The following is a 13,571-nucleotide window of genomic DNA, read 5'->3' on the forward strand; positions in this document are numbered from 1 at the left end:
CTCGGCTGTGACCGTCTGAGACCGACCATCTGGGGACAGGCAGGGTGCCCTGCAGAACCCCCCAGCCCCAAGCACGTGGCAGCAGGGACGTGGTGCGCCGAGCAGAGCAGGGAAGCTGTGGTGGTGCCACATCCCTGTGACATGTCCCCACGCTGGTGCTGCACAAGGAGCCTCGGGGCAGCACTGCAGAGCCCAGGGCCCCTCCGAGGGCACAGTGAGTGTCTGGGGGGACAGGGACACTGGCTTTGTGACAGTGAGAATATGGTAGGATCAGGGCCCCAAGGCAACGGCGCTTGGCTTCTGGGCTGGCTTTTCAGTTGGCATCTTCTGAAAGTCTCACCCTAGAGCAGGGCTGGGGCTGGGGCTTGCACGGGGGCTCCCCTGCCTGCTCTGAGGTGGAGGATGCCTCAAATCCACATCTTTCTTCTTGGTCGCGGCTCCCACAACAGCCAACATCGCACCACAGAGCTGCGGCGTCCCCAGCTGATGCTTAGGCCCAGGCTGGGGGCTCTGGTCCATCCCCCCTGGTTTGTGCCGCTCTCACTGCTGGGGGTCCAGGCTGGGGAGGGGACCCCACTGGGGACCTGGCATCGGGGTGTCAGGGCTGGGTCTGCGCTGGGCAGGTGGGATGCAGCCAGGCAGAGGCTGCGGGACCCCTGGGCTGCAGGGACCTGGGGGTCTGGGGGTGCTTGGGGGCAGCGGGAGCCTGGCGGGGGGGTGGGCTGGGGGTGCCGGGGGGTGCAGGTGCGCGGCGTCCCCTGCCCGCTGCCCAGGCACTGCCGGGTGCCCAGCGCCCGGTGTCCCCCGCAGGGCACACGGAGTGCGGCGCCCCCCCGGCACTGCCCCTGTCCCTGCCCGGGGCCGGGCGGGGCGGGCCGGGGCGGGCCGTGCCGAGCCGAGCCGAGCCGTGCCCCGCGGCCGCAGGAGGAAGCGCAGCCGGGGCAGAGCCGCCCCGCAGCCGGCCGGAGCCGCGCGGCTCGGTGAGTGCCGGGAGCCCCCCGCAGCCCCTGCCCCTGCCCGCCGCTCCCTCCCCGTCCCCGCGCCCCGCTGTGCCCCCTCGTCTCCTGCCCCAGTCCCCCCACCCCGGTTCTCGCCCCCTCCTGTCCCCTCACTGCCCCCCCCGCCCCCCCACGCCTCCCGCCCTTTCCCCTCTCCCCTCCCTCCGGTGCCCCCCTTCCTCCCAGACTTGCTTGCCCCAGAAGCTCCTGCTACCCACAGCCCCGGCACCCTGCCTGTTCCCGGCCCCTGCCCGGCTCTGCTGCCCCTGCTTGCAGGGCCACACATACGGGTGGCTTGTTGGGTCCTGTGGGGCTGCCAGGGAGGGGTGAGCACAGCTCTGCTCCCAAAACTAGTGGGGCCACCCCACGGTCCCCCCATGCCTTAGCTTCATGGGGTCCATCTCTCGCAGGAGGTGGGGAGAGCGCTGCCAGCCAGCAGGGACAGGGACATGGATCGCGGTGTCACCCTGGAGAACCCCTACGCCAGCGTGAACATCCCGCGGTCCCAGTTCCAGCAGAGTTTCATCACTCACTACCTGAAGGAAGAGCCTGCTTCACCCACTGTGATCGCCAACCCTGCCGTCGTGCCCGTGTACAGCGCAGAGGAGCAGGCAGACCGTGCCGGCAGCTGCGACAACCAGACCATTTCCACAGGGAAGTCGTGGTCCCGGCCCTACAACCCCTATGCTAGCATGAAGATGCCCAATGGGGATTCACCCGACTCCTTCTACACCGTCACCCTGGACAAGCCACCCAAAGGCCACGAGACTGGTGGGGGGAACTGCTGCTGCAAGTGCTACCCCTGCTGCAGAAAGTGTTGCTGTGTCATCTCCTAAGGGGACGTGCAGGACGTGCTGGGGGGGCGCCCAGCCCAGGCACCCCGGGGAGCTGCCCCATCACTTGCTCTGGCAGCTGGGAGGTGGCACCGGCTGGACTCACCTCTGGTTTTCACCCATGAGCTCTGCCGCCAGCTACACCGGTGATGGGCGCCTGCTGGCTCCTCGGAGCCCAGAGTGGGGTGTGGGGGAGAAGGACGGGACCCCCCCACCCCACGGAGGCCCAGGGAACCTGGGGATGACGTGTGCCGACACAGGTGCCTCCGAGGAGTGCCTACGTTGGGACTGGAGCAGCCTGCGATCCTGCACGCTGAGCTGGCCTGTCCACCCTTGCTGAGAAACCCGTGGAGAAGGGTCAGGGACACATCCCCGGCTGGGACAGGGACCCCTCCCCTCCTCGAGCAGTGCCCCCATGCAGTGTCACGAGGCTGCTGCACACCCTGCGCCGAGCTCTGGGTGGGTGCCGCTCCTCCTTGCCACGCTGCCCGCCAGACGGAGGGAAGGAGACAGGAAGGACAGACAGACAAAGCGTGGCAGGGTGCCAGGCAGCACTCCAGGGCAGCACCTGACGGCATGGTGTTTGGGGGCCTGCTGTCAGGATGCCAGGACCCCCTCCCAGTCCTGTGCCTTCCCCGCGGTCAGGCTGTGCAGGTCCCCCTGTATCATGGAAGTGCCCAATGCTGAGCCCCTTCCTCAGCCTCCTGCAACCCCCAGGCACTGAGAAAAGTGAGCCTGGAGCCTGCTGGCCTCTTTGCAGTGAGCTGGGGTGGTTCTGGACTCTGGTTTTGGGCTGGGGCTGCGGCAACTGGGCTTGAACAAGCCAGCCGTTGTGCTGGTGTCCCCTGGCCGTCGCGCTGCCAAGCGGCAGCTGCGTAAGCAACCAAGGCGGCTGCAGGAACGGCCTCATCTGCAGGGGCTTGGAAAGAGCGCGGGTGTGAGCAGATGACTTCAGTGTGCCACAAATAAAGTTACTGCCCTCTTCTGCCCTGCCAAGGTACGCCTCTTCCCTCTGGCCCGGCTTTTCCGGGATTCCTGAGTTACTTCTTGCCTCTCCAGCAGAGCTGTGCATTGTATTGTGCTGTGGGGGGCAGCGGGCACTCTCTTCCCCTAAACTGGGTTTAACTCCTTCACTGCTGACTGCAGCAGCAGCAAGAGCCTCGAGCTCCCCATCTTGCTGCTGCCAGCGCCCTCCAGCAACCCCTCGCCCAGTATGGCACAGTGCTGCCAGCCTGGGGCTGCGGGCTAGGGCTTGGCCTGACCCTGCCAAGCTGGATGCTGTCCCTCCTGTCCTTTGGAAGGAGAGCGCCTGGTTTGCGGGGTGCTGGGGAAGGGGTGGGTTCCTGCCTGGGGCATGTGGGTGCTGGGAGGGCTTCGTGGCACTGCCTGGGCTGCCTGTGACCCCTGGGGATCCCACCGGCACTGGGAACCCACCAGCACCAGGAGCCCACCCAGCCCTTGGGGTTTCCACCACCCCTTGGGGTTCCCACAGCCCCTGAGACCTTCTGGTCCAGGGAGGCAGAGGCTTGGCAGAGGTGCAGGAGTTCGGCTCCTCCACCTGGCCCAGGTCCTGTGCTGACAGCTGGCAGGGGTGGGGGGGTTGCCTCTGGCAGGGGGACGCTGGCAGGGATGCAGCCCCACGCAGCCTGTCCTGCACAAGGAGCTCTCTTGTCCGCCCTGCCTGGAACGCTGTCAGTGCTGATGCAGAGACAAGCTGATTCACCCCGTGTTTGCTTTTGTGGGCTCCCCGTCCCAGATGCCAGCCCTTCCCCACTTCAGAGCCCACCCTCAGCGCGGGCTGGGTGGGGACACGGTGGCAAGGCGGTGGCACATGGCCCTGGCTGAAACTGGTGCCTGTGGGTGTGATGTGGGGATGTGCTGGGCAGGGCAACTGCACCCGCCGGCAGCACCCGGTGTCACCACCGCCCTTCGCTCCGCATAACCTTGGGATGGCAGCAAACAGCGCTCCTTGCCAGCCCCCGGGCAATGATTAAACCGGAGGCAGCGGCAAGGCTGGCGGGGAACAGGGGGGACAGGCAGAGCACAGGGGGGGCAGACTCCAGCAGGGACATGTGGGGCTCTGGGTGATGCTCGTGCAGGGTCCCGCGGGCACTGCCCATGTCCGCGGGGTGCTGAGCTGTGTGCAGGGCGGTGCTGGGTGGCTGCTGTCTCCTGCGGGTGGGGTGTCGGTGGTGATGCACAGCGCTGGCTCATTGGGACCAGACCTTTGCACTCTCCTTATGGTGCCTCTCCCTGCCCCGCTGTACCAAAGGTTCCTGTAGGTCCCAGGGTTGTAGCCAAGCCCTGGGAACAGCAAAACACTTTTCCCACCCTCTTGTTGTTGCTGATTGCAGCTATACCTTCCCTATGTCCAGATTTGCCTGTTTCTGCAGGGCAGGTGGAGCCAAGCTGGTTTCAGGCAGCAATGCTACTCACTGTGCCCATGCCACCCAAGGGCTTCCCCCACCCCAAGCTGTCCTATGTGTCCCAGTTTCAGAGTCACAGCACGGCTGAGGCTGGAGGCACCTCTGGGTCCCGCTGGTCCAAGCCCTGCCCCAGCAGGACCTCCCAGAGCAGGGTGCCCAGCAGGAGGCTCCTGAAGATCTCCAAGGAGGGGACTCCACAACCTCTCTGGGCAGCCTGTGCCAGTGCCCTGCCACCTGCACAGCACAGAAGGGCTGCCTGTTGTTCAGAGGGAGCCTCCTGTGGTCCAGGTCGTGCCCATTGCCTCTTGTCCTGGCACTGGGCACCACTGATGAGAGTGGCCTCCCTCCAAGCATTTCTAGGCACTGATGAGATCTCCCTGGAGCCCCCCCTTCCCCAGGCTGAGCAGTCCCAGCTCTCTCAGCCTCTCCTCACAGCAGAGGGGCTCCAAGCCTTTGCTTGACTCCGTGGCCTTCGGGGGACTTGCTCGTGGTCTCTTGTTCTGGGGAGTCCTGAGCGGGACGCAGCCCTCAGGGGGTGGCCTCCGCAGTGCTGAAAGAGGGGAAGGATCACCTCCCCCCACCTGCTGGTATTATTTTCCCTAATGCAGCCCAGGGCACCATTCCCTGCCTTCTTTGCCCTGAGGGAGGGCCGGTTGCTGCCTCACGGCCAGCTTGGTGCCCAGCAGGGCCCTTCTGGGCAGGCTGCTTCCAGCTGGGTGCCCCCAGCACGTCCTGGTGCCGGGGCTGTTCCTCCCCGGGGGGAAGGACCCTGCACCTCTCTCCCTGGGGAACATCAGGAGGTTCCTGTGCCAGGTTCATGGCTCCCTGCCCCTTCCTATCCCTCCTCACCAGGCAGTGCCATGGGTACCCCGGGTGTGCACAGAGCCAAGCCCACCCCCACATGTGTGTAGTGGTTTTGGGTCTAACTTCATACGACCCAAATTATGCCTGTTGGGTTGCACACATTACTGCATGGCCAGTGAGCTGGGCCATGATGGTGCTTTGGACAGGAGAGTGACATATTGCCAGCTCTGGGACATGTGGGACATCCAAAGGCATCCAGATGCGTGGACATCCCTGGACACACAGGACTCAGATGAAACCCACAGTGCCATCTGTGTGCCTAGCCCTGCCCCAGCACGCATGGGGACAGATGCTGCCAGCCTGCAGGGTCCCCTTGGTTCCTTGTGCCACCCCATGTCCTGCCCCAGGTCCCTGGCAGTGGGGTCCCACCTGCTGGGTGCTGCTGGGGACACCTGTGATGGAGCATGTCAAGACAGAGAGCCTGAAGCTGCTGTGCTGCCAGCTCTGCTGCCCTGCACAGGGTCAGGGTTGAGCTTTTCTGCAGAGTCCCAGTGAGGCACTCGGTGTCCGGCCCCAGACCCCCATCTCTTTCTGCCAAGAGCCCCAGCAGCGTGGGGACAGCGTGGGGACAGCGTGGGGACAGCGTGGCACCCTGCTCCTGCCTGCGCTGCTGCCTGCTGCCCTCTCCTGCTCGCAGGCAGAAGTGCTGCGCGCTCCGGCCCGGGCATTTCTCCTCCAGGATCCTGTCTTCGTCCCCCCCCTGCTGGGGCGGTGACATCGCTGATGGCTCCGGGTCGTGCAGGGGCAGGTGCCGCGGGGACTGCCCTGCCGCCACCCCTGGGTCATGCATCAGCACAGACCTTGCGGGTGTCACCGGGGGGCGGGGGGATGCCGGGATCTCCCCAGCATTACCTGGTGACGAGCATCGTCCCCAGCAGAGCCGAGGACCCCAATACCAGATCCTGCAGCCTCAGGAGGAAGAGCAGGAACAGGGCATGGACGTGGATTTGGTGGCTTTCTCGGAGAAGCTGAGCCACAGTGTCACCCTGCTCCCGGTCAGCCTGCAGGCACCAAGCCCCTCTGAGCTGCTGCCACCAGCAAAGAGCTGTGCTGTGCTGTGCTGTCTTCAACCCTGTCCCCACCGTCTGCAAGGCACTGGAGGTCGAGGACTGCTCGGGTGCCCCACTCCTTCCCCCACCTCTCCCAGCTCCAGCCGTCCTCACAGCCCAGCTGGGTTTCCTCTCGCTGCTGTCACCCCCAGGCACAGAAGAGGGTCCCCGTCCCCCTGCACCACCCCATGCGTGGGAGCTGCCCCCTCGGAGCCACGCAGCAGGCTGCAGCCTGGGTGCCCCCCTGCCAGCCCCAGCTTCCCCAAGCGTGAACCCTTTCTGTGTCCTCACCCGTGAGTCACAGCCGTCCCTGCAGCCCGGGCCACCTGGGGATGTGCTGGCTGTGCATGTCCCAGGGAGTCTGCGGAGCAGTCGGGCTTCCGCCGGCCAACATGTGCCCAAATGTGGTAGCCGAGGACAGGGAGGTCTCTGCCGCTGCTGCCCAGGCACAGCTGATGTCCACACATGGTGACGCCCGACCTCACAGGGACAGAGCCTTCTGCTAATGAGGCAGAGCTGGTGGCTAATGAATGCTCCCAGGGAGGGAGGCAGGGCTTCAGTTTCGGAGGTCTTTGTTATCCAGGCACTTGTAACTCAATCTCCCAGGCTTGGCTTCCCACCAGCGGATCTGATAGCATGCCTGCCCCTGAAAGGTGAGCCCCTTCCCACCGCACAGCCACCTGCAGCTGCTGGGACCTGGCAGGGAGCTGCCTGGGACCCTGAAGCTGCTCCCAGGACTGCCACAGCCCCTCGGGATGCTGCAGCCCCTCTGCCACCTCCCCTGAGGTCCTGGGGAGGACAGCACCCCAGGTAGGGATGGGGAACAGGGTTGGAGGGAGAAGTGGGTGCCCACACCAACCAAAATGCTCAAGGTCACCAGTGGGGAAGGTGTGGGGTCCTGGTGGCCCCTTGGAGAGGGTTGCAGATGTGCTGGAGGGTACCCTGAGATGATGCTGGACCCCTCCCCACCAGCCTGCATGCCTGCCCCCTGCTGCTGACAACCATGGGCTCGTGCCCAAGGCTGGCATGAAGCAGGGTTATGGCATGGCCTGGTCCTCAGGTTGCTGCTCCCACCTTCTTCCCACCCCATGGTGCCCACTGGTCCAGAGTCCCCGCAGCCCTGGGCAGGCAGATAAAGCCTGGCTGCCCTCAGCCCCTGTGGGAGGGAAGGGGCATTCAGCAGAGCCATGTAGGGTGGTGCTGGGATAACGCATCCCCATGGATGGGGTTAGCCCCAGAGGGGCAGGGCTGGCCACGGGGCAGGCAGGGACGTTGGGCAGGAACCCTGATACCTCCAGCAACCTGCAGCTGCCCCCACTGTGTGCCCTCCCTTGAACTTTGTCTGCACGTGGAGGTGGCACCCCACACCCTGCTCCCTGCCCCAGCCATGGGGCTGACATCTCCTCCCACCCTCCCCTCCCCTCCCAGCATGTCCCAGGCTGGTGGCAGCCCCCGGGCCGAGGACACGGGGCCACACATTGAGGCGCACTCACGCACACCGAGCCGGGGCAGCCAGAGGGTTGAGTGCATCATCTGCTACTCCTCCTACGACCTGTGTGGCCGGCTGCCGCGCCGGCTGTACTGCGGCCATACCTTCTGCCAGACCTGCCTCAAGCGCCTGGACGCCGTCGCCAACGAGCAGCGCTGGATCCCCTGCCCGCAGTGCCGCCAAAACACGCCCACGCCGCGTGGCGGCGTCACCATGCTCGACCTCGACCTGGCCACCTTCCTCGCCGTCAAGGCTGACAAGGAGCAGCTCCGGGTGGCTGGATCGTCCCTGCCAGACATGGCCACCAAGGGCTCGTGCAAGGAGCCGGCGGTCACACAGCAGCCGTCGGGGCTGTGCCAAGACGTGGTGCCCCAGGCCCCCTTCCCACGCCACGGCTGCTGCCGGCCATGCATCTGCTGCGGGGTGACGGCTGATTTAGAGAGCTGAGTTGGGGGACAAGGGGACAGCAGCATGTGGGCAGGCTTGGTGCAGCTCAGTGGAGCCAGCCATGGCATTCTGCATCACACGCTGAGCTCCCAGGGTCTCACGATTTGGGGACCCCATGCCGTGCCCCAGGCCCATGTGTGGATGGTAGTACTGGGGCTGTCCCCGTAGCCTAGGAAGGGATTCAGCTTTCTTGGGGTTTGCTCTCTATCCTGCTGGGATTTAGGGTGCAATAGGAGGGGATGAGGATATTTCCACCCTTCATCCTGACAACTCCAAAACCTGGTCCAACCATCACGGTTGTCTCCTGGTGCCTGGCCCAGGGCTTGCTGGTGCCTGGCTTTTCCTGTGCATGCAGATATGTGATGGGGGCACCTTCACCAAGGCAGGGGGTGAAGGAGCCTGGCACAGTGCAGCATTGCAGAGATGCTCGGGGGAGTATCCAACACATCTATTAAACACCTTCTGTGCTGCACCTGTTGGTTGTATTTGTTAGTCAGCCTCATGCTAGAAGTGACCTGCTTCGTCCAATTGTTTTTCTTTAAGTGTTTGCTCTACTTGCCATTTACATGAGAAATTTGGGCTTTGTGGGGCAGGTGAATAGTTAAAACTGAGGATGAGAGGGTCACTGGGGACCACAGCTCATGGCTCCAGCTCTTTGAACTGATCTGGCCTCCAGCTGTTTTGCTCCAGCACTGTATGGGGTTAGCAGAGGCAAAATGGGGAGGGGGAGGGGGCAGGGGTGCACGAGGGTGATGTTAATACAGCTCTTGGGTTGGGAGGGGAGGGGTTGCAGAGGCCATCCTTCCTCAGAGGCCAGTTTCTGCTTCCTTTTTCCATGCAATTCATGAGCTCTTACAGCATCCCCATACCAGGCACCGCAGTGATTTCATGCCCCTGTGTCCTGGTGCTCAGCTGTCCCCTTGCCGTCCACAGTGCCCACGCTGTGCACAGCGCCCGTTCACAGTTCTGCCACTTGGTGTCACCTGCCATAAAAGAAGTCAGAGCCCTGAGCTGTGTCCAGGCAGAGCAGGCTCCAGGGATGCCCCAGGGCAGAGGCAGGGGTGCCCAGGGGGCTGGCCGGAGTTGTGGTGTGCTTTGGGGACTCCTTCCTGCCATGGTGCCAGCACCTGCCAGCCTCGAATCTTTAATTACATGGAAAAATGCAATAACTTAAAATCTTCAAGGATGTGATAAAAGCTGTCCTGGGCTGGGCTCTAGAGTTTTTCTGCCTTTGCATTTTGGGAATAGTCTCGGCACACTGGCTGGGCACCCCGATTCCCTCCCCCTGCCCATGCCATGGGGACTGCTCTGGAAGCCCTCGCTAGGGCAGGGGATGCTCAGGGCTGGTGCTGGCCCTGGAGCTGTGCTGGGCTGTGGAGCCCAAAATCTCATCCGGGGGAGGCATCGCCACGGGGAATGGTGCATGGGGACAGGGACCTGCAGGTGCTGTGTCCCTTGCCCAGAGAAGAGGGCAGTGACAGGCCCTCAAAGGGCCAAGCTGCTGGGGATGCCAGGACCCTGGTACCCTGCAGAGAACTTCGTGCGGAGAGAGAAGGGACAGTAGTGGGGACACTGGGTCTGCTGGGGTGCAGGACTCCCCCCCCCCAGCCATGTGCCAGTGGGTGTGCAGCAGGGTGACAGTGAGAGAAGGGTGCTGGGATGCTTCACAGCCCCCTGGGCTCTCTGAGCACAAAATCTGTAAATGACCTTTTTTTTTTTTTTTTTTCTTTTCACAACATTTTTTTTTTTCCTTGGTGATTTTTGCACTCCAAAAATGTCAGTGGGCAATGTACTTCTGAGTGCACTGGGACCCTGAAAATTTGTGTCCCCACACAGCCTGGGGTGCTGTGGGTGAGCTGGAGCTGCGCAGCCCTGTGGGGCTGGGCTGGGCTGGAGGATTCCTCTGAATTATTTCCAGATGGGGATTAATGCAGCAAACTGAGTTTGCCGCAGGGTAGATAAACAAGCCAAAGCTCCTCTGGAGGCTATTAATAAACCGGTCTGCCTGCTCCTGGGTCTGGCAACATCCGGGATCTGGCTGGGGACACAGGCACACGCTGCTTTGCAGCCTCTCAGCCTCTTTGCCATGGGGCAGGGGTGACTCAAGTCCCAAATGGCAAAGGAGCCACAAGAGCATCCCTTTTCCATCACTGGGCAGGGTGGGATGAGGTCCTCTGGTCCCCTGGGGTCCCCTGGAGCTCTGACAGGGAAAGGGGTGCTGGGACCTGGCACCTCCCCTCTGCAGCTCCTGCTGCGGGGCTTTCAAACAGGAGCAGGTGTAAACAGGGCGGAGGCAGACTTTGAGCCCTCCAGTGCCAGCACTGCCATGCCAAAGCCAGGGCGAGCAAGTTTTGGGTGGCAGCAGCCTGGCACAGTCACCTTCCTCATGCCTTCTCGGGTGGGGGTCACATCCCAGCCCTTCTCACTTGTGGTCTGCAGCCAGGGGCAAACAGAGCCTGGCCAAGGGCTCTCCACCAAGGACTTCTGGGCACGGCAGGGACAGCATTAGACCTGCCAATGGCATGACTGAAGCTTCGTCCCATTCCAGCCAGCTACGTGGCCCTGGATCCTCTGTGCATAGCGGGTTGCCCCATGGGGAGGATGGAGGCCAGGAGGTGTTTGTTTTTTTCCACCTCCCCAGGCTGCGGTGCCCACAAGCAGTTAATTACAGGCTGGACAGAGCTGGCTGCTTACCTGGCTGGAGTGACGCCTGGCAGGGGGAGGGACGAGGGCACAGCCACACCTTGCCAGGGCAGGCATCACTGCAAAAATATTTCCTAAGAAAAGTGCAGCTCCACCCCGCACAGCACACGGTGGGGAATGCACAGAGCTACCGGGAGCCGTGCGTGTCCACCCGTTCACCGCACCCAAGGGTGCCGGGCAGGGACAAGTGGCTGGGCAAGGTGAGGGGTGCTGGGCACTCTGCCCCCAGGGGAGCCCTGATGCTGGGGGCCAGGGAGCCCTCTCTGCGTGGGTGGGCAGCCATGGGCGTGTGGAGGGGCCCCAGCACCGTGCTGACCCTCCTGCTCTTCCTATGCCCACTGTCCGCACCTGCGTGCCCCCCTGCCTGCCGCTGCTGGGCAAGGGACGTGGACTGCCGCCAGCGTGCCCTGCATGAGGTGCCGCCACGTCTGCCCACCAACGCCAGCACCCTCTGGCTCGGCTACAACTTCATCGCCGTGCTCAGGGCACGCGCCTTCCCCTCCCTGCCTGCGCTGCTGCGGCTCAGCCTGCCCCATAACCACCTGGGGATGATCCACAGGCAGGCACTGGTGGGGCTCGGGGCGCTGCAGGAACTGGATCTCAGCAACAACTACCTGGCCATGCTGAACCCTGAAAGCTTCCTGCCCCTCGGCAGCCTGGCCACACTCAACCTGGGCAACAACAAGCTGGAGGAGCTAGGGGCCGGGGTGCTGAGTGCCTTGCCCCAGCTCCAAGAGCTCTTCCTGCATGGGAACCCCTGGGTGTGCTCCTGCAGCATCCTGCCCCTCTGGCGCTGGCTTGGTCACAACAGGGACAAAGTGCCAGGTGAGTGCCCCGAGCCTGCACCTTCTCCATCCTTGCTCGTCATCCCCATCAGCTACCAGACCATGGGTCTGTGGGGATGAGGACCCTGTGGGTGCAGCAAGGTTTCCCAGAAGCCAGTCCCACTTGCGTGGATTTGTCCCTGGGTCTGGTCCCTGGTGCCATCCTCCAGTGGCTGGTGGCTGGTCCCTGGTCACCAGCAGGGATTTCCTGCAGAGGCAGGTTGGGTAATGGCACCCAGCGCTGTCTGCAGCAGTGGCACCAGTCCTGCCACAGGGAGGGCAAGGGGTGATGGGCAACAGGCACCTGTGGGGTGGGTATCACCCCTGACTTGGCCAGGACTCAGTTCCTCCAGCCCCTTCCCTACTGCCATCAGGAGAATGGGCATGATCCTGCATTTCTTCCTCTGTGAGCCTTGGTGAGAAGCCAGGGGGGTCTCTCCCTCTGCTGCCACCCACTCCTGTGCCTCTTGCCTGCACTGGGGGGAGGAGAGGGGGGGGCTTTCTGTGGCATCTCCAGGCTGGCTGCGCACTACTGCCCACGCCTGTCCTCAGGGAGCCAGCCCCACTGCCTTGCCTGCCCCTTCCTGTGCTGCCCCATTGTGTCCTGCCCACCTCCCTGTCCCATTCCACTTCCCAAGGCACAGGACATACACGAGTGCTGGACCTTCACTGTGCCCTTTGTGCCCTGCCCTGGGCTATCTCGGCCAACATGGGCCCCACAGTCCCTGTCCTCCTGCCCTGGCCCCCTCTGTCCCACACAGACCTGCTGTCCCTCCTGTCCCTGGCACCCAGCTGCCCCCTGTGCCCACCACCACTGCTTTTCTCTTCCAGAGGAAAGTTTGCTCCAGTGCATGTTCCCGGAGCAGCTGAACATGTATCCGATCCTGGCCTTCAGGAACGAGTCCTTCTGGCCGTGCCAGGCAACTCCACTGTCTGCCCAGCACTACGCCACCTTCCTGCTCCTTGGGCTGTCCTCCTTCCTGGCCAGCATCATCTTCTGCACCCTGATGGGCTGCGTCGTGGTCATTTACCAGCACCTGCGCAAGGAACCCCACTTCTGTAGGAGACCCCTCCTTTGCAGGGGGCTCTGAGCAGGACCACCAGCCCAGGGCACTGCCTGCACCCAGCTGTTGTGAAGGTTTCCCTGCAGAGCAGTGAGTGGATGCTCTGCTCCTGCAGAGTGCTCCTGCTCCTCCCTGAGGCCCTGAGGAATCCCCGAGCTCTGCCCCACTGCCTCCAGCTCAGCCCCTCTGCAGCGCTGCTCCCTGTCTCAGGAGGCTCCCTCAGGCTGCCCCCAGACCTGCACAGCCCCTTCCCAGGGGATGCTGATCCTTTTCCTTTGGCTCACCCCCTCCTGCCCCTTTGCTCCCCAGGGCTCTTGTGTGCATTTCAGGGTGCACCGTTCACCTCCCTGTGCCTTTTGGTGAACCCCATGAGTCTCTGGGTGCCTTCTGGTGCCCCAAAGCCTCTCTGTGCCTTTTTCTGTGTCTCCAGAAGGCCTTTTGTTGTGTCCCAAAGCTCTCCACAGGTCTGCTTGTGCACTTGAGGATCTCTGGGTGCCTTGAGGGAACTCCAGAGCTTCCATGCAGCAAAGGAAAATACAAGCTGGGGTGAAGGGGCCAACCCCCAAGGAGGAGAAAGAGTCCCTTCTGGCACAAGTTCCTACCCACCGCAAGGCAATAATAGCCATAATGAGATGGCCATGGGTGTCAACCTCCTCCTGTTAGCTCCTGTGGCATAGAAATGATCTCCTGCCTGTGCAAGAGCTGTGGCACAGGCCAGGAATGTGGTCAATGTGTCTGTTGGCAGGCTCTCAGTGGAGGTTAAACAAATCCTGTAGAGAATAAATCAAATGTCACCTCTGTTGTGACTTGCTCTCATCTTTATTTCCAAGACAGAGAACAGCCCATTGTGCATGTGGGCCTACTCAGGAAGGCC

The 13,571-nt window shown here is 63.1% G+C and overlaps 3 protein-coding genes across 3 annotated transcripts; all 3 read left to right on the top strand.

The window, feature by feature from the left end:
* Positions 1-851: 851 nt before the first annotated feature.
* On the top strand, positions 852-2,827 carry CYSRT1 (cysteine rich tail 1). The gene is made up of 2 exons (XM_035341626.1): positions 852-980; positions 1,409-2,827. Exon 2 carries the CDS (start codon positions 1,448-1,450, stop codon positions 1,832-1,834), a length of 387 nt encoding a protein of 128 aa, XP_035197517.1. The 5' UTR covers positions 852-980; positions 1,409-1,447; the 3' UTR covers positions 1,835-2,827.
* On the top strand, positions 2,719-8,608 carry RNF224 (ring finger protein 224). The gene is made up of 2 exons (XM_035341610.1): positions 2,719-2,828; positions 7,599-8,608. The coding sequence occupies exon 2, from the start codon at positions 7,600-7,602 to the stop codon at positions 8,104-8,106; it is 507 nt and encodes a 168-aa protein (XP_035197501.1). The 5' UTR covers positions 2,719-2,828; position 7,599; the 3' UTR covers positions 8,107-8,608.
* Positions 8,609-9,844: 1,236 nt separating this feature from the next.
* On the top strand, positions 9,845-13,489 carry LRRC26 (leucine rich repeat containing 26). Its single transcript, XM_035341604.1, has 2 exons — positions 9,845-11,634; positions 12,465-13,489. Exons 1-2 carry the CDS (start codon positions 10,629-10,631, stop codon positions 12,722-12,724), a joined length of 1,266 nt encoding a protein of 421 aa, XP_035197495.1. The 5' UTR covers positions 9,845-10,628; the 3' UTR covers positions 12,725-13,489.
* Positions 13,490-13,571: the final 82 nt, after the last annotated feature.

This window comes from Oxyura jamaicensis, chromosome 17, assembly GCF_011077185.1.
Source record: "Oxyura jamaicensis isolate SHBP4307 breed ruddy duck chromosome 17, BPBGC_Ojam_1.0, whole genome shotgun sequence".
Classification (NCBI taxonomy): Eukaryota; Metazoa; Chordata; class Aves; order Anseriformes; family Anatidae; genus Oxyura; species Oxyura jamaicensis.